The 16367-nt window shown below is 42.6% G+C and overlaps 4 protein-coding genes across 11 annotated transcripts; 2 read left to right on the top strand and 2 right to left on the bottom strand.

Annotated features, from left to right (window-relative positions):
- Positions 1 to 157: 157 nt before the first annotated feature.
- On the bottom strand, positions 158 to 3109 carry eIF4E1 (eukaryotic translation initiation factor 4E1). 4 transcript variants are annotated; one of them, XM_017173061.3, is made up of 6 exons: positions 2942 to 3107; positions 1624 to 1776; positions 1149 to 1546; positions 987 to 1086; positions 643 to 730; positions 158 to 577 (listed from the first exon to the last, which is right to left on the bottom strand). In XM_017173061.3, the coding sequence occupies exons 1-6, from the start codon at positions 2963 to 2965 to the stop codon at positions 414 to 416; spliced, it is 927 nt and encodes a 308-aa protein (XP_017028550.1). In that variant the 5' UTR covers positions 2966 to 3107; the 3' UTR covers positions 158 to 413. The 4 variants fall into 4 exon arrangements, with proteins under 4 accessions (XP_017028550.1, XP_017028552.1, XP_017028551.1 ...); XM_017173063.3 differs by having other exon boundaries at positions 1624 to 1935; positions 2942 to 3080; XM_017173062.3 differs by lacking the exon at positions 2942 to 3107 and adding an exon at positions 2738 to 2856.
- A 2727-nt stretch (positions 3110 to 5836) lies between these two features.
- On the top strand, positions 5837 to 7220 carry Cpr67B (Cuticular protein 67B). The gene is made up of 2 exons (XM_017172537.3): positions 5837 to 5981; positions 6334 to 7220. The coding sequence occupies exons 1-2, from the start codon at positions 5946 to 5948 to the stop codon at positions 7084 to 7086; spliced, it is 789 nt and encodes a 262-aa protein (XP_017028026.1). The 5' UTR covers positions 5837 to 5945; the 3' UTR covers positions 7087 to 7220.
- Positions 7221 to 7650: 430 nt separating this feature from the next.
- LOC108078893 (uncharacterized) lies at positions 7651 to 13717 on the bottom strand. 3 transcript variants are annotated; one of them, XM_070285624.1, is made up of 5 exons: positions 13384 to 13717; positions 12371 to 13287; positions 12114 to 12283; positions 11018 to 12054; positions 7651 to 9482 (listed from the first exon to the last, which is right to left on the bottom strand). In XM_070285624.1, exons 2-4 carry the CDS (start codon positions 12815 to 12817, stop codon positions 11049 to 11051), a joined length of 1623 nt encoding a protein of 540 aa, XP_070141725.1. In that variant the 5' UTR covers positions 12818 to 13287; positions 13384 to 13717; the 3' UTR covers positions 7651 to 9482; positions 11018 to 11048. The 3 variants fall into 3 exon arrangements, with proteins under 3 accessions (XP_070141725.1, XP_017028515.1, XP_017028514.1); XM_017173026.3 differs by lacking the exon at positions 7651 to 9482 and having other exon boundaries at positions 9588 to 12054; positions 12371 to 13290; XM_017173025.3 differs by lacking the exon at positions 7651 to 9482 and having other exon boundaries at positions 9588 to 12054.
- A 107-nt stretch (positions 13718 to 13824) lies between these two features.
- On the top strand, positions 13825 to 16361 carry Cpsf5 (cleavage and polyadenylation specificity factor subunit 5). 3 transcript variants are annotated; one of them, XM_070285628.1, is made up of 5 exons: positions 13825 to 14213; positions 14284 to 14548; positions 14634 to 14799; positions 15897 to 16089; positions 16145 to 16361. In XM_070285628.1, exons 1-5 carry the CDS (start codon positions 14065 to 14067, stop codon positions 16164 to 16166), a joined length of 795 nt encoding a protein of 264 aa, XP_070141729.1. In that variant the 5' UTR covers positions 13825 to 14064; the 3' UTR covers positions 16167 to 16361. The 3 variants fall into 3 exon arrangements, with proteins under 3 accessions (XP_070141729.1, XP_017028312.1, XP_017028311.1); XM_017172822.3 differs by having other exon boundaries at positions 13827 to 14213; positions 15975 to 16089; positions 16145 to 16358; XM_017172823.3 differs by lacking the exons at positions 15897 to 16089; positions 16145 to 16361 and adding an exon at positions 14980 to 15870 and having other exon boundaries at positions 13826 to 14213.
- The last annotated feature ends 6 nt before the right edge of the window (positions 16362 to 16367 follow it).

The following is a 16367-nucleotide window of genomic DNA, read 5'->3' as shown; positions in this document are numbered from 1 at the left end:
TAAATATGGGCAATATCCTCCTCAACCTGACCTCGTTTCCCCTCTCGGAGGAGTCTCAGAAGCATTTTTACCTACAAAAACATCGAAATCCACATCTCAAAGATATTCTTAGAACAAGATACATCTTAGCTTATAGTAGCAGTCAAAAATCTTGATATCCGGTCTTAGTGTAGTTTTATTATTATTAGTATTATTATATTCCGTTTAATCCATTATCGAAAATGACTACAAAAAAGCGGATCCATTTTTATAATTGCCGAAATTTCTTTTTATAACAAATGGTTCTCATTTTAGGTTCGGGTTGGGGTAGCGGGTCTTAGACACGAGTGCTGTTGTTTATAACCATATATAGAGGCAAAAACACAAAACTAACTAAACTCAGCATGATCGGTTGGCGGGCGAGGCCCGTCTGCTTACAAAGTGTAAATCGATTTGACGTTGGAGCCCTGCTTGACCATCGTGTCCTTATGCAGCTGATACTGCAGCGAGTTCTGGCGTCCCAGACGCAGGGCATCGCGCAGCTTGTGGCCGATTTCCAAGGCGGCCTCCTCGTTGTTTCCGTTGGCAGTCCAGATGGCTAAACAAATAAATTTCACAATCAGTTTGCCATTTGAAACCAGTTAAGCGCGAGTGTTTACTTACAGATCTTGTTGCTCTTGCCGCGAATATTGACAACAGCTCCGCAAATCTGATCCGAGTGATCGAATGCCTCGCCGATCAGGCAAAGCAGCTGCAAGACAGAAAACATATGGATTTAAGTCATTTAATTGAAGAATTTTCATAAGAAAACGTATGCAAAATATATGTATGCAAATAACGAAATATCATTACTTGTAATTGTAATCGAAATGAGTTATACGAACTCGGCTATTAATACATGAACAATCTGGAATCATTAAAATAATGATTCCGATCTAAAAATAGACCAATGTTAAAAGTAGCAGGTGGTGCTTCAAAAAAAAACTCTCATCTATAAAAACACTCACCACATCTAGCCAAAGGTTATCCAAATCGCTCTTGGAGCTCTTATTGAGGGTGATCACCCAGCGACCGCCCTGCTTGTTGGCAGCATCCTCCCACATGGGACTGTAAAGCAAGGGAAAACATTTAGCATACATAACAGGAAGGACTCTCAGACGGAAACCCACCGAATTCCCTTCTTGAAAAGCGAGTAGTCACTGCCCAGTTTGATCTCTGATGGCGGCTTGATGTGATTGTATAGACTCCAAAAGTCCTCGACGGTGTCGAAGCTGGTAATTTCGTTTTGCATGTCCTCCCAAGACTTGGACCGATCGTTCTCAAGATACCACAGGGTCCATGTGTTCTGAAGCGGGTGTTTAAACAGATGCTCGGTGCGCACGGCCTCATCGCCGCCAGCGCTGGTAGCAGCTGGGGCAGCGGCATCGGTTGCTGCCGGGGCCTTGGGCTGCTCCTGATCCTTCTCCTTGGCGGGAGCTGCAGCGGGTGCCTGAGCAGTCGGCGGTGTGGGGTCTGGGCGACCGGGGGCCACCGTGTTAGCCGTCTGCTCGTTGCTGGTAGCACTTGTCTGCGTGGAAAGAGAGAGATAGAGAAAATGGATTAGGATGGGCGAATCCCAGCGGAGAACGGCGATCGAGTGTTTACTTTGAACATAGACTTGGGATTGGCAAAGTTCTTCATTCTGTGAAAGTCGCTCTGCATGTTGGCGGCCGTGTTTGGAGGATGCGATTTGATGGATTTTCCGGAGAGATCTTGCTCGATCGTAGCTGATTCACTTGGCGCGCTCTCAGGTTCTCTCTGTGTGTGAGTGTGTGTGTGTGTGAGAGAGTTGGGTTGAGTTCAGTGGGTGAACGTGTTGGTGTGTGCGTGTGTGCGATACGAGAGCGAAGCTTTTGATTTCGGTTCGTGTATGCGTGTATGTGGATTACTTCTCGATTTCTCACTGCAGTCTCTTCACTTCGGGTATTATTAACCAAAAAAATATTAAAAACGTTAACTAGTTATGGGTGAGTGTTAAACTATTACTTTAGACGGGTTGGACTAGAAAAATACATTTATAGGGTTAAAACAACTGTTCCTGACGAACTCCGAATCGAAAGTAGCAATGAAAAACAGCACACACACACACACACACGCGTAAAAATTTGACATAAAAACACAGATAGCCTGTTGAAAGAATTGAGGTTTTATTGAATTAAAGAATTTTCACTTTTCGTCTCCAACTGGAACAAAGAGTTGCGGCTTAAATTCGCGACACGACTGGGCGTGCGAGTTCGAGGCAGCGGTTGACTGAAAAGTACACGAACAAGAAAGGAGCTGAGAGAGCAGATGAGCAAAGGAAAACTAACGGTTCACTTCAGTCGATGCAAGACGCGGCGCGGTCATGCCAAAAAAAAAATATAATTTAACTGTTCGTCGCGACCGCTTATTGCAGTAATTTAGTCTTTCTTTTTCGTCTCTCTGCTTCGCCTATTTATGCTGTATATAAATCCACACACACCAGCACGCGGGCGCGCGATATAAAACACGCACGCACTCACACACTCGCGTGCGATTTCTTGACAAAATAAATTCCAGCAACAACGAGAGAGAGCAGCGGTGAAAAACGTGTGGATGGTATGCAAATGCGAGAGCGAGTGACCGCGAAGGAGGGAGATAGAAAGATAGTAGGGTGGAGAGAGAGCAATGACGTTGACAAAGGCGTGCAAATAACAAGTAACAATTAGCGGTGAATATGGGTAAATGTGCGCGAAATTACAAATCTTCGATTGCGGATGCTGATTGGAAACGGTGAGCAATGAGGGAGATGGTGCCACGCCACTGTACTGCTGCTGCTTCTGATCGACCTCCCCTCTTGTGCAACAACCCTGTTCTGTTTTGCCTCTGCTGCCACGGCTCAACCTCAGCCGACGAAATTGAGAGACCGAATCCGAAACCATGCGGCGTAGCCTTTTTTCCTCACCTTTTCCGTCTCCGACACTACCATGGTTTTCGCGTTGTCGCGCTGTGTGGGCTAAGGACTTGGTTACGCACTGGCACTACTCAAGGGGGCCACAATTAATTTAGAATTGTTAAATACTTAAATAATTTTTAGTTTTTTGATGAACAGACTCAGTGTGACCGAAGCCAAAACAATAGTGTGTAGCAAAATAAAACCGAAACTGGTGGTAGTTAACGACGAGCTATCGCATGTATCGACGATGCAGCCCTGGTCGTCAAAGCATAGCCGTTCAGTGACTGTCTGCTACGAAACTTCGTTGACCGTTAAATTTGAATTACAACCGTATTAAGCAAGGAAAAATAAGTCTTTTTTATTTATAAACAGAAAGTATTTTTGATTTAAATAAATATTAAATACCTTACTTTGAATATAATTAGCTTTAACTTATATTTAATATTCAATGTACTTTATGTACTTATGCCAAGGAATTAAAATTTGTTTGTGCTTTTAATAACGCATAATGTTGGTTAGACAATTTCATTAAAATGTATGTGGGGAATCAGTACCCAACTCGGCTACATTCTTAGCTTATGTTATTACGCCTCAGGCTCTTGAAATGCTTCTTGTTTAGTGAGCTTTCATTCAAAATAATGAGGAAGTGCCTCTTGGCAATTATGAAGCATTTTGGAAGTAAGTAGCACCTTTACTCTTCAATCTCATTGTTCGCACTTGATTCGTGCTTACCTGCGAACTCTTTGAATAATTTATTTCAAAATCTCGAGGAAGTGAAACCTAGCTAAATCGAAAATCTTAGAACGTTTATCAAAAATAAACATTCATGCAAATTTAATTGACATTTCATCTGTTTCCCACAGCAGCAGCACGACCGATCGTTTGGCATCAAAAACAAGAAAACAACGTCAGCGCATTCATTTATCATACGCAATTATTTTATATTATAAAGCCAATATATTATAAATAATTATCAACAGCCGAAAATTTAAGACGGAGAGGCCCCGAAACCAGCTTTTTTGCTGGAAATTAGGTCTTCGTTTTTATTTAGACATTGGCATCATCAATTGGAATTCGATAACAAAATAACGACATTTAAGAATGAATCAATGAATTTTCCATATAATAAGAATCTACTCGTAGTTTGTTTATTTATTTATAAAGCAGATTCCCGAAATTGCCAGAATAACAAAAAATAAATCTGAATGTATCTGAATGGGACGTCAGAAGGTTAGGCTTTGTTGTTGTCGCATAAATCCGCACCCAACCTGTTGGTGAATCATAAATTAACCCAGAACCTTAGTTGTTACCAAAGTTGTTGTTTTTAGTTATTTGAAACCAGCTTAATTCTATGGCTTAGAACACCGAAAGTCTCGAACTTGGCTCGTCTTTGTCTGCCAGCTTGAAACAAATAATAATAATATGTTTAAAAATAGATAAAAAGACCCCAAAAAACAGTGTGAAACACTCGGCAACCGTAAATGTTGATGAGGATGATGATACCTACTTGGGAGTAGGATGATGATGTGGCGCTTTGGCTACGCTTGGCTTTCAAAATAGACGACGACTGCAACAGTAGAATCGGAATTCGAATCGATGATTGAAGAAGAACGTGAAGCGTGTTTATTATTTAAATAGTTAAGTCATTTTGTGTAATCGAACAACTGCGCAGTTTTGCCCTTTGTAAGCAGCCCCTAATAAGCGCCTTTCAAGAGTTTGCACGATAACGAAATCCGAAACCCGAAACCCTTCTCCAAACTGGAGGCCCATTGAGCTCTAATTACACTTGAGCTTCGAGGCTTATTGAACTGACATTTAAAACCCGGCATCTAATTATGCAGCCATCTCCAAGCGGACTTCAAGTGCTTGGCAGCGCATGTCTAAACACAAAAAACTTCCGCCGATCGGACAGGAAACCCGGAGTCATAGTCAAAGCCTCACCAACCTATAAGGCAGTAAAACTTTGCATTAATTAAAAGTAAAAAGTGATTGAGAAGCTTAAAGATGCTTAATTGTAAATAAATCATATAGCCCGCCGCTAAGTGAAAAATATGGTGTTTATAGGAATGTTGCGACTGGGAAATACCTTTTTATTGAAAATGGGAAGTAAAGGGTTTCTGGGATAATCATTGAAATTCAAACAAAATATCCAAAAATTCGTTTTTTTTTTTTAAAGATTTTAAAGAAAGTAAAGCCTTCTTTTTATAAAGAAGCCTCTCCAAAGACTCTTAAGATTTCTTATACATTTATTTTTATATTTATACAATTCTTTTACGACCTCTTCTGAAGTTATATGAAGAAGTTTCAAAGCTTTAGATAATTTTACGGACAAAAATCGATTTAAAATCGATAAACATAGATTTTGTTATCTAGTATGCAGATTACATGCAAAATTCTAGAGCTAACTTGATACAAACCGCCTTTGCCATCAAGATAAGTTCAACCGAAACCAGATTTTAGGCATTCTTCCATACCCGAAATACCTCTGAAGAAACCATAAGAATCTCGAGTGGCAAAAAATGTATCTATAAGCTACTCGAACACTCGACAGGCAATGTGAGCTTGAAATGCCACTTGAAGCTGGCCCCAAAAGGGTTCTGAAAAGAAGCAATAATTTATGATGGGTAAGACCCGTTGAGCTATTAGATAACTAATTGAGCATTGCGGCAAACATACAATTAATGATGTCTCCGGATATATGTATGTATCTCCCCGTATCTCAGAGAAGTGCGAATTTGAGCGACGCGTCGATAATGAACTTTATATTGCCGCCACTGGCTGTACGATTCTGAAGCTGAGTAAGAAACCGGACAGGTGAATCCGACCACACGAATCGCACATCTTCATTCAGTTCGTAGTTCGCCGAGATCTCACAGTTTATGCAAAACGTAAAAAAGCCGAGCTTAGAGTTAGTATATAAGCCAGGGGGTCCGAGATATTCAGTTATTAGTAGCGCGCCAACGGAACAGAACAGTGAAAACGTAGCGATATATCTGGATATATTTAAACCACAATGAAGTGCTTCATATTGGCTGCCACCCTGATGCTGGTAAAGGCAGAGACTACTTTGCATAATTAAGCTAAAATTTACGATCACTGAAGATCACTCTGAATGGGAGATCTATTCAATTAAAATCCGGGTTGTGACTCCATAAAATGTCAACTGTGATGCTGATCAGTGCAAATATACAAAAGTTATACAATGTGAAAAAATATTAAGCAAACCTTAGCTGGCATTACATGCGACCTGATGCGCGACTTTAATCAATAACTAAAAATGACATCATCTCTTATTTTGTGTGTGATCTTTAGAATTGTGTGCCTTATTTTTGAGGGTTGTCTTACCTTTTGGAGTTTTGCTTTTTTGGCTAATCAATTTCACGCTTTGCTTCCATTTACAGGCCACCTTAGCCAGCGGTGAGAACATCTTCAAGATCAACATAACGCCCGAGGAGGCTCAGCAGTTCCTCCAAAGCTCCCAGTTGCGTGGCATTGGTGACATCGAATATGCCCCGAAAACTGGCGAGAATCCGCTGCCCGAGGCCCGAAATGAGAGGGGGGAATTCGTCTACATGGGCCGTGTGATCGAGCACCCGGAGGACTATGTGGAGGAGCATTACGACGCCCACCAGTACCACGGTCAAGATGGTTTGGGTCAGTTTGCCTATGGCTATAGGGACTGGAATCAGGGCAAGAACGAGAAGCGTGATGAGACCGGCAAGGTGACCGGTTCGTACAAGTATGTGCAGCCACATGGCCGTGACTTTGTGGCCACTTATTACGCCGATAAGACCGGTTTCCATGTGGAGGACAACCGTCCCGCTCACCTCAAGCTGCCGGCCACCAAGACACCGGCCGTTCTCAAGGCCGAGGAGGAGCACTTTAAGCTGTGGGGCGAGCTGGCCGCCGCCGCCGGTCACAATCCGGATCCCTATGCCGCCGAATACCAGACCGCCGAGGGTCGCTATCAGCCCACCGAGCAGGAGCAGCAGCCCTATGTCCACGAGGAGCCCCCATATGTTCCCGGTCCAGAGGAGACCGGCGAGCCCAAGGGCTTCTTCTATGCCTTCGATTACAATGTGCCGCTGTTGCGCAACAAGGAGGAGCGCGCAGAGCTGGAGCGCCTGCGTGCCGTCAACAACCATGACGAATGAAAGGGTCTAAGTGATCCCTACAGATCCTGGAGATCTATTGTATAGGTTGTTCTGTAGAAAGTAGCACACACATCCAAGTATCCCACATATTTATTAAATCCTTATTCGCAAAATAAATAGCAGATTTTAATCAAGTTTTTGTCGTGTGATTTTTTTAATTATAACAGTTTTTTTCATAGATTTTACTGTTGAAAATATTCTTTTTTCGCTGAAATAAATCCCAGCTACAAATATTGAATCTATAAGAGTATATCCTTCTTTTACCAATAAATCGCAGATTCAACTTTGTATCTTTTTTTTATTGAATAAATGGCATTCAAGATCCTGCAGATTCTTGGATCTAGATTCTTTCATGCTATAGTAAGTACCAGACGTATTTGTTGATTTTGAAGCTTTAACTTCTCTTTTATTATAACTCATCGATCCTCGTAGATCCTAAAGATCCATTTTTTACTTTTATCTGTGGAAAATATGGAATTCTTCCCTAAATAAAACAAAACTGTACACTTTTGTCAAATACGTTCTTTTTATTATTACATACATATACAATATAAAAATGTGAGTTCTTGTGTGTTGGGTTTCCTCCCTCGCTAGTGTGTGTTGTGTAGAATTCTTCCGGGCTGTTCTGCAAATCTCCAGATATCTTAAATTTAATATTTCATGCTGTTGAACTTAAATTCCACTGGCATGTTATTTTTTTAATTATTAACCCACTAATTGCCAAATTTTCAACGTTTTTATAATAAATGTTTGCCTCGAGGTCAAGTTTGGACTTTGCACGGAAAAAATAAATTATATTTCTTTTAAAATTTGTCAGACAAAAAGAAATTTAAAATGTAAAACACACAAAAAAATATTTTAATAAATTTAAAAATCATGCTTTTTAATATTTCTAAAGTGAATTTAAAAACAAGAAAGAAAGCTAACTTCGGCACGCCGAAGTTTGTATACCCTTGCAGATTGGTTTTCATATTTATGTCATAAATTATAATGCCGAAAACAGACACTAAACTGAGTTACATACCATTTTACCTATACTTATTATGTTTGCAGTTTGACAGTTACAGTTATACATTCCCAGCTTTACATTTTCTCTACATCTGATCGCTTCTATGGCTGCTATATGATATAGTTGTCCGACTTTCATAAAATGTATACCAAAATTCTATAATAATAAGTAAAGCTCATATCTCAGAGTAGATGAAAATACATTGAAAAACAACGAAGTTATAATTTTTTCTATTACTTTCCCTATCGTTCCTATGGCAGCTATAAGATATAGTCGTCCGATTGTCATAAAATTTTTACCAAAATTTTGAAATAATACCAGAAGCTCATGTGTCAAAGTAGATTAAAATACGTTGAAAAACAACGAAGTTATAATTTTTTTGATTAATTTCCCGATCGTTCCTATGGCAGCTATAAGATATAGTGGTCCGATTTTCATAAAATTTTTACCAAAATTCTGGAATAATATAAAAAGGCTATATCTCAAAAATGATGGAATAATATTGAAAAACAGCCAAGTTAAAATTATTTTTCTAAAAATTTATTGAACATTTGTATGGCAGCTATATGATATAGTCGTCCGATCCGGCCCGTTCCGACATATATAGCAGTGAGAGTAAATAGAAGACTATATGAAAAGTTTCATTCAGATAGCTTTAAAACTGAGGGACTAGTTTGCGTAGAAACGGACAGACGGACGGACAGACGGACAGACGGACAGACGGACGGACAGACGGACAGACGGACATGGCTAGATCGACTCGGCTGTTGATGCTGATCAAGAATATATATACTTTATAGGGTCGGAAACGTCTCCTTCACTGCGTTGCAAACTTCTGACTGAAATTATAATACCCTGCAAGGGTATAATTAACATTCGGTTGATCCAACGTACAATTACAAAAAAGACTTGGATGGACAGGCTAAATGTGTTCTAGGCCAATGGAATCAGGTTATCAATTATTTTTTTGGGAAATGTATTTTGAATATTGTTACCAACACTTGAATATTTTTAAAGAAATTCCAGAGATTTTAAAGAACAGCCCTCACTTTGCTGTTCGGCACGCATTTTCATCATCATTTTCTTGCACCGCCTTTCTCTTTTCACGTAAAATTATTGCTTTTTTGCTCTTCGCTTAGAAGACTTGAATCTTAAACTAGTTTTTAATTTGTAATTATATAGTGTGATTCTGTTGATGTTTCTTGATGTGGTTGTTGTTCTTGTTGGGTTGGTGGTGCTATAATTTAATACTAATTTTACACGAGCATTTCTCTCATTTACAACCAGTTAAAAACTAGCATATACTTTAGGGTTCTTCTCATCCGTCGCCCACGATCCGTGGATCCTCCGATTCGGGGACTCGTTCCAACTCACAATTAAGGAAACTCTAGGTTTAGGCAATCAATTTTGATTAATTCTCATACATCTTTACTTGTATGGCACCTAAACGAAAGAACTAAGAACAAAAGAGAAAAAAACAAACACAAAAACCAAAAGAAAAAGTTTTTGGTGTTGCGTTTTCTTGGAGCTTACTTGGTGTTTTTTTTTTTGTTTAGTTTTGTTTTGCCTAGCAAACAAAATTATATTTTATTCGGTATTCTGTATACGTGTTGTATGTGTATTGGGTTTGTTTTCTTCAAAATAGTGTTTTCGATGTGGAAACAAAATTAGATTTTTCGAATTGAATCACAATTGAAATTTCGTTCATTTATGGAAATTGCAATATATTTGCATATAGATGTTAATTATATATATTTTTATATGGCAGCATTGTTCAGTCCGATATTGCAGTTGAAACTGTTTTTTAGTTTTTTTTTTCTTTGTTTTTCTTTTCCTCTTTTTAGTTGGGTTCCCGAATTTTTGTATTATTCGAATTTTTGTGATTGACTCTCTCTACACTCTATATCAGTGATATAGCCACACTATATATGTTTACGATTCGTGAATGGTTTCGTTTGAAGTTGAGGGTTCTCGGGTGTTAGCACAAAACAATAAAAACACATTAAGGGGGGCTCAGGTAAAGGACATTCCATCAATAGTTTCAATTACAACACAGTAAGCACGCACGAAAAATAAATAAAAAATGGGAAAACACACTCAATGGAAGGGAAGTTAAAAGTTAAACTTTAAACACAAATAAAACATAATAATAGCGACATGGCGGATCTGTGTATACGAGTTCTCGTGTCGGTATCCTGGTATACTTTTAGGTACATAAGTTAGTTGTTGCTACATATATATAGAGCCGTCTCTAAAACCGCGCCCATTCTACAGCCCTCAACTTCAAAGCGTGGAGATCAATCGATCGAGGGTGCTGAGGAGGAGGTGGTGGTGGAGGGATCTGCGAGGATCATTCGTAATACTTTTGCATGGCTTTTAGTGATCATGGATGTGAAATCAGGGAATGGAGCTAGCTATCTGTTAGCCCAAAATGTGATGAGTAGTGAGTTGTGTGCTGGGATGTTTTTGGCGCATGAGTTTCTCTTGATTACAACTTGATTATTTGTTAAATATACTTGACTTCTGGCTGCTAGGTTCTTGGATCGCTCTCCCCTTGTTGGGTCTTGTTGTATATAAGGCAAACTCTGTGTATGCGAATCTCATACATATGTATATTGAACTATGTAAATACGTTAATCATTTTGTCAGTTGCGTAAATGCCGGGGGAAGATCCTTGGGAGAAGCGCTGTCTATATGAGCTGGTGAGCATGGCACAACTGTCTCTGATTTATGTTCTGTGGTCTCTCAATGGCTATCCAAAAGATGTTTTTGTGTGTGTGAGTGGCTTGTGTTCTGTATACTGTATATATAAATCTTGTATATGCTACACGACTCCCTCTCGCTCTCTCTATTCACGACTCTAAGCCCTAAGGGACGCTCGGCAGATCCTTGCACTGTCGATTTCCTAGCTCTCCCACTTACCTACGAGATTTGTGTTCAGGATTCTGGGTCTCTACTTGGCCGCCGCTGCCGCTGCTGTGGCATTGGCCGCCGGCGACACTTTCAGCTTGATAAACATACTGTTGTTATCGCTATTGCTGCCGCTGTTCAGGTCCAGCTTCTGCACCTCGCACTCCAGATTATTGATGCAATTCTTCTCGTACTGCGTGGTGGTGCCATTGTCCGAGGCAGCGGCAGTCTTCTCCACTGGCGGCTGTTCGCTGGGCGCCACCTTCTTCTCCTTGCTGCTCTTCTTGAGGGCATTCAGCAGGGTCTTCTCTTTGCTCTTGCCTTCCTTGTGACTGCTGTCCTTGTCCTTGTGCTTGTTGTTCTTGAAGCGCGGGAAGATGCAGCCATTGGGCAAGAAGCCGCCCAGCTTTTCCTTCTTAGCGGGAGCAGCAGCAGCAGCAGGTGGTGTTGGTGTGGCAGCTGGAGCCGGAGCAGGTGCAGGTGCTGGAACTGGAGCTGGTGCTGTATGGGGTGTGACATTTGGCGAGGGCGTACTGGCTCCATTTGTGGTTACTGGAGCAACTGCCTTTATCTCTGATTCGGTATCCACATTTGGGTGATTGTCCAGCCCAGTGGCTGCTCCATTTACCGAGCTGCCCGCATCCGTTTGATCCACACAAGCCTCCTCCAATAGTGCTGATTGCTGCTGCTCCTGTTGCTGCTGCTCTGCCTGCTCACTGGCCACCTTGTTGTCCAGCTGCTGGGCAAACACAGCCAGGGTGATGCCATTACCGTTGCCATTGCCATTGCCGTGCTCTGCCAGCAGCGACTCTGGGTGAGCCGGTGGCGAGCCAGCCTCGTTGTTCATCGCACTGGCACCGGCACTGGCCGCCCGCGCTGCATCTGGCGATTTGGGAAACATTTGTTGCGTGGTGATGTTCTGGTAATGCTGCTGCTGGCGCTGCTGCATCATTTGCTCCTCCCGTTCGCGATCTCGCTGCGCCTGCACTGCATTCCACACGTCCTTCAGCTCGCCGGAGATGTCGCGATCCTTAAGTATTACGGCGTTTCTAACGGGGAGATGATTTTTTATTAGTTAAAGTTCATTAGGAAATGGCCATGTTATTACCTGACTAATTTCACGCCTGGATTCATAGCCTCCACAAAGTCACACATCAGCTCCACCATGGCACGTCGCTCCTCGGGGTCTTTGCTGTGGCGTCCAGAGTCCTTGAGCACCTCCGGATTGGCCATGACGGCAAAGACAATGGGAGGACTGCGTGGGCTGCCAGGTGGCACCTGAAAGGATATGATTTGTAGGTAATTAATAATTATTTAATCTTTTAAGATCCCTAAAATGTAGAGTTTATTCCCGTGAAAACTTACGCGCATGCCACCGTAAAGAGGAATGGGATCACTGGGCTCCTGCGGTATCACAATGCGTGTCCAGCTAAGGACGTTGATGAACAGCTCCTCTCCGGCTTCCGTTGTGGTGCGAATGCACATGTGCGGCTGCGGCGGATTCTTGAAGTGGCGATAGGCCCGCGAGTGCCGGTAGCTGTGCGGCGGCGGTGAGGAGTTCATGAGTCCTATTCCCAGTCCCTGGATTCCACCGTTGTTGCTATTACCCTCCAGTTGCATTTGGTTGTGATCCAAGCTGCTCATCTGCAGCTGTGTCTCTATGTCGATGTTATTGTTGAAGCCGTTGTTGGATGTCGTGGAAGCATTTTCATCGATGGCAGTAGTGTTGTTGGTTTCCTCGCTGGGCGGCGGTTGCTGTTGCTGTTGCTGCTCTTGGGCGGCAGCTTCCGCCTCAAGTTCCGCCGCAGACATGGCTCTTGGGTTGTATAACTGGGCAGTCTTAAGTATATTCAGTTTCAATAAAAATCCGTAGAATCCTTGTTTTCCTTTCGATTTTTTGTTGGTACAAAACAACAATTCGCCGTGCGGCGAATTCCAGCCCAGCCGTGTTTTTCGTCCTCTTTGTTCTACCACGCACTCACACCTGCACAATAGCTCGCTCTCTCTCTCTCTCTCTCTTTATTTCTCTGTAGCTTGCTCTCTCCCTCGCCGCCTCCTTACAACATTATTATTGTGGGGCTCCTTGGGTCCTAACTTTTGACCTTTCGCGTAATTAATGGACGTGCCTGCATATTATTCCCTCCGGTTGACACCAAATATCCTTCCGGAACAGAAACTCGAAGCGTAGAGTCTTTTATCTGCACGCACACCACTGCAAACACAAACACCCCTGCTTCACTGCGCACCCCGCACACGTACAAGTGGGAGTTGGTTGTCGTCGTCTGCTGGTGCGCCGAAGGCGGGGGAGCGGAAGATGAAAGGATGAGGTGAAAACACGTAAATGCGAAAGTTCAAAGCCTTTTCGGTGGCACACTTACACATTTCTCTGCTTTTCATTTATAATAATCACTTTTCCATTGCACCGTGCACCAACACAAGCACAACCGCAAACGCATACACACTTATGTACACACACAAGATGCGTTTTCCATTCCGTCTCTCCGCATTCACATATTTCCCGTGTCCCGAACGAGAGTCTGGCCGCGCGCTGCGCTGATTTTTATATTTAGCTTTTTAGCAGCTTTTCATGGCAGAGCGGACGCACGGGAAAACAGCCGATTTTTCCGACAACGTCCAACATAAACAAAAAACTAATGGAGCAGTGGTGCCAGATTGGGGGCGATGAAAAGCGAAGCGTTGCCACTCGCTGCTAAACTGCAATTTCCTCGGAAGGTATGGCAGCGCCAATGTTTGTGCGATTAAAGTGTGACCAGGGGTATTTTTTTTAGAGGTAGAGTCTAATTATCATCTGGCAACACTGATATATCAGTAGTTTCTGAATCCCTGGTCCCGGCGTAAATTTTTTTTGCAAAATTGCTGGGCAATAAAACATTAAGAAATCGCCTCAAACTAATGCCAAATTATCAACAACGTTTGTAAATATATAGCCAAAGCTAGTCCAGTTGTGGGAGAGTTGTCTCCGAGCACCCAGATCACTTGAAGAGCAGTTTTCGTACACAAACGGGACCGGAGCGGACTCGCGGTGTGTGTATAACAAAATGGCGTCCTCGCAAGTCTCAAATAAATCGGGCTCCGGCTGGCCGCGCCGCGGAAGCCAAGGCCAGGCGGATGCCGTCAACAGCAACAACAATGGCACGCAAAAGTATGCCACCAACCAGGCGCTGACCATCAATCGCACCATCAACCTGTGAGTTATCTAGGGAATCTCGATTCGTGGAGTCCCCCGATGATAATAAATAAATGCATCATATTTGCAGATACCCGCTGACCAACTACACATTCGGCACCAAGGAGCCGCTCTTTGAGAAGGATCCGTCGGTGCCGTCGCGCTTTCAGCGGATGCGAGAGGAATTTGATAGAATTGGCATGCGCCGGTCTGTGGAGGGAGTGCTGCTGGTCCACGAGCATGGGCTGCCCCATGTACTGCTCCTACAGCTGGGCACCACATTCTTCAAACTGCCGGGCGGCGAGCTCAATGCCGGCGAGGACGAGGTCGAGGGTCTGAAGCGATTGCTTTCCGAGGTGAGATGTGAATACATGAATGTCATGAGCTTGTTTTGCTCTTTTATCTCGATTTTTAAAATCAATAAATGCAATTGCTTTGCAGACGCTCGGTCGCCAGGATGGCGTTAAGCAGGAATGGATAGTAGAGGACACCATTGGCAATTGGTGGCGGCCAAACTTTGAGCCACCGCAATACCCATACATTCCGCCGCACATCACCAAGCCGAAGGAGCACAAGCGGCTCTTCCTCGTCCAGCTCCATGAAAAGGGTAAATATCCGCAGGGGCCTCGCCCGATACGCCCGTACGCGTCGGCATATCCGAGCAACGTATATCGAGGATATCCATTTCTCCATGTTCTTATATAACCTATATAGCTGTTCTTTTGTTTGCCAAAAAAAACCGAATACGCTAACAAACCTCATGTCATATCTTTTCAATGCTGTTTAGATACGGACGGGAACGCCAGTTACGATGTACCCTGAGCTGTTCCATTAGCGCCGTGTGTGTCGTATCTACCCAACTCAACTCTCAAGAGTGCAATGCCAGAATCGAGCAAACAGAAAAGTCAAAGAAACAGAGAAAGAAAGAAACAAACAGATCGATCGCAAGGCGGGCGGAACTCTTAGTTAGTTTGATTCTTGTATCTTGAAAAAAGTGTCTCAAATCCAAATCAAAATTCAAATTGTACTCTTTTTTGCTCAGAACTGAACTGCGTGTTGGCATATTTTGTTCTTTTTTTCCCGTCCAAAACTCAATGATTGTTCTTGTACATTAATTATGTAAATATGTCGACATGTCTTGTGAGACTGAGCGCAGCCATGTTATTATCCTCCTACTTACTTACATTATCTCCTAGCTTCTACTCTTACTTTTGTCAAGTGATGTGTTGTTCAATCTTAAGATTGTGTATCCACCGGGCAGGCAGTCGAGTGAGCATTGTAACGTTGCTGGCTGCTCTGGTCATGTGCCCAAATCTCGCGTGTTGTGCAGATTTGCGTGCATGCTGCGCCGCAGCCAGGTCGCAGATTCCAGTCGCTCCTTTTAATATAAGCACTCGTCAATGTAAACACAAAGCAAAATACTCTCTCGCCCATACGTACTTACTTGCTTAGTGAACCGACCACACCATGTATAAGGTTGCTCTTAATGGAAATTATGTTCATAACTGAAACTTATAAGCGGGCTTCGTTGGGCCAGCAAAGTGTCATATATTTTGCATTTTGCGAGTCGCAACGAAGCCCAGTGTAATTAGTCTAATGAATCCAACTATGAATGTAAAAACATAAAAAACTCTTTATATATCATACGGCAGCGAGACTATTCTTTATATGTAAACTGTACCAACCGATTGTAATACCCCCTAGATAATGCCCTCCGTGACTCTATGCTCCATGCTCTCTCAACATACATCAATTCTGTCTCTATCGTTTTCCGTAATCTAGCACTTTTTGCTGTGCCCAAAAATTATAAGCTTGTTGCTGCGCCGCTGTTCGAGCTATACGACAACTCGCAAGGCTATGGACCGATCATCTCGTCGCTGCCGCAGGCCCTCTGCAGGTGAGTTGTGATCGTGGCATACCCAAATATCAAGCTAATTTTTTCTCTCTCTCAGGTTTAACTTCATCTATATGTAAGCCCAGGCGAAGGGATTGCGATTCCAGAGTCGCCAGCAATAGTTTAGCAGCATCACCAACGAGATAGCTCCTCTACCCCAAAAGATTTCAGTGCACCTCTCAACATCTCAGCTCTCAGTTCCGTTTGATTTCCATTTCATGTGTATGTGTGTGTAAACGTACATAGTTGTATTTGCAGATTAAAAGAATAATGGAAGAGAC

The sequence above is a fragment of the Drosophila kikkawai genome, chromosome 3L, assembly GCF_030179895.1.
Source record: "Drosophila kikkawai strain 14028-0561.14 chromosome 3L, DkikHiC1v2, whole genome shotgun sequence".
Classification (NCBI taxonomy): domain Eukaryota; kingdom Metazoa; phylum Arthropoda; class Insecta; order Diptera; family Drosophilidae; genus Drosophila; species Drosophila kikkawai.
This window is presented reverse-complemented; position numbering and strand designations above follow the sequence as displayed.

What these genes read in the sequence shown, in the direction of transcription:
- Cpsf5 (XM_070285628.1), top strand. Translation starts at nt 14,065, where the DNA reads ATGGCGTCCTCGCAAGTCTCAAATAAATCGGGCTCCGGCTGGCCGCGC. An exon ending in ATCAATCGCACCATCAACCT is followed by an intron (nt 14,214 to 14,283) that starts GTGAGTTATCTA and finishes TCATATTTGCAG; the next exon opens with ATACCCGCTGACCAACTACA. An exon ending in TGAAGCGATTGCTTTCCGAG is followed by an intron (nt 14,549 to 14,633) that starts GTGAGATGTGAA and finishes ATTGCTTTGCAG; the next exon opens with ACGCTCGGTCGCCAGGATGG.
- eIF4E1 (XM_017173061.3), bottom strand. Translation starts at nt 2,965, where the DNA reads ATGGTAGTGTCGGAGACGGAAAAG. An exon ending in TAGTGTCGGAGACGGAAAAG is followed by an intron (nt 1,777 to 2,941) that starts GTGAGGAAAAAA and finishes ACTCACACACAG; the next exon opens with AGAGAACCTGAGAGCGCGCC. An exon ending in ATAACCTTTGGCTAGATGTG is followed by an intron (nt 731 to 986) that starts GTGAGTGTTTTT and finishes TCTGTCTTGCAG; the next exon opens with CTGCTTTGCCTGATCGGCGA.
- Cpr67B (XM_017172537.3), top strand. Translation starts at nt 5,946, where the DNA reads ATGAAGTGCTTCATATTGGCTGCCACCCTGATGCTG. An exon ending in TGGCTGCCACCCTGATGCTG is followed by an intron (nt 5,982 to 6,333) that starts GTAAAGGCAGAG and finishes TTCCATTTACAG; the next exon opens with GCCACCTTAGCCAGCGGTGA.
- LOC108078893 (XM_070285624.1), bottom strand. Translation starts at nt 12,817, where the DNA reads ATGTCTGCGGCGGAACTTGAGGCGGAAGCTGCCGCCCAAGAGCAGCAA. An exon ending in CTCTTTACGGTGGCATGCGC is followed by an intron (nt 12,284 to 12,370) that starts GTAAGTTTTCAC and finishes ATATCCTTTCAG; the next exon opens with GTGCCACCTGGCAGCCCACG. An exon ending in CCAGGCGTGAAATTAGTCAG is followed by an intron (nt 12,055 to 12,113) that starts GTAATAACATGG and finishes TCTCCCCGTTAG; the next exon opens with AAACGCCGTAATACTTAAGG.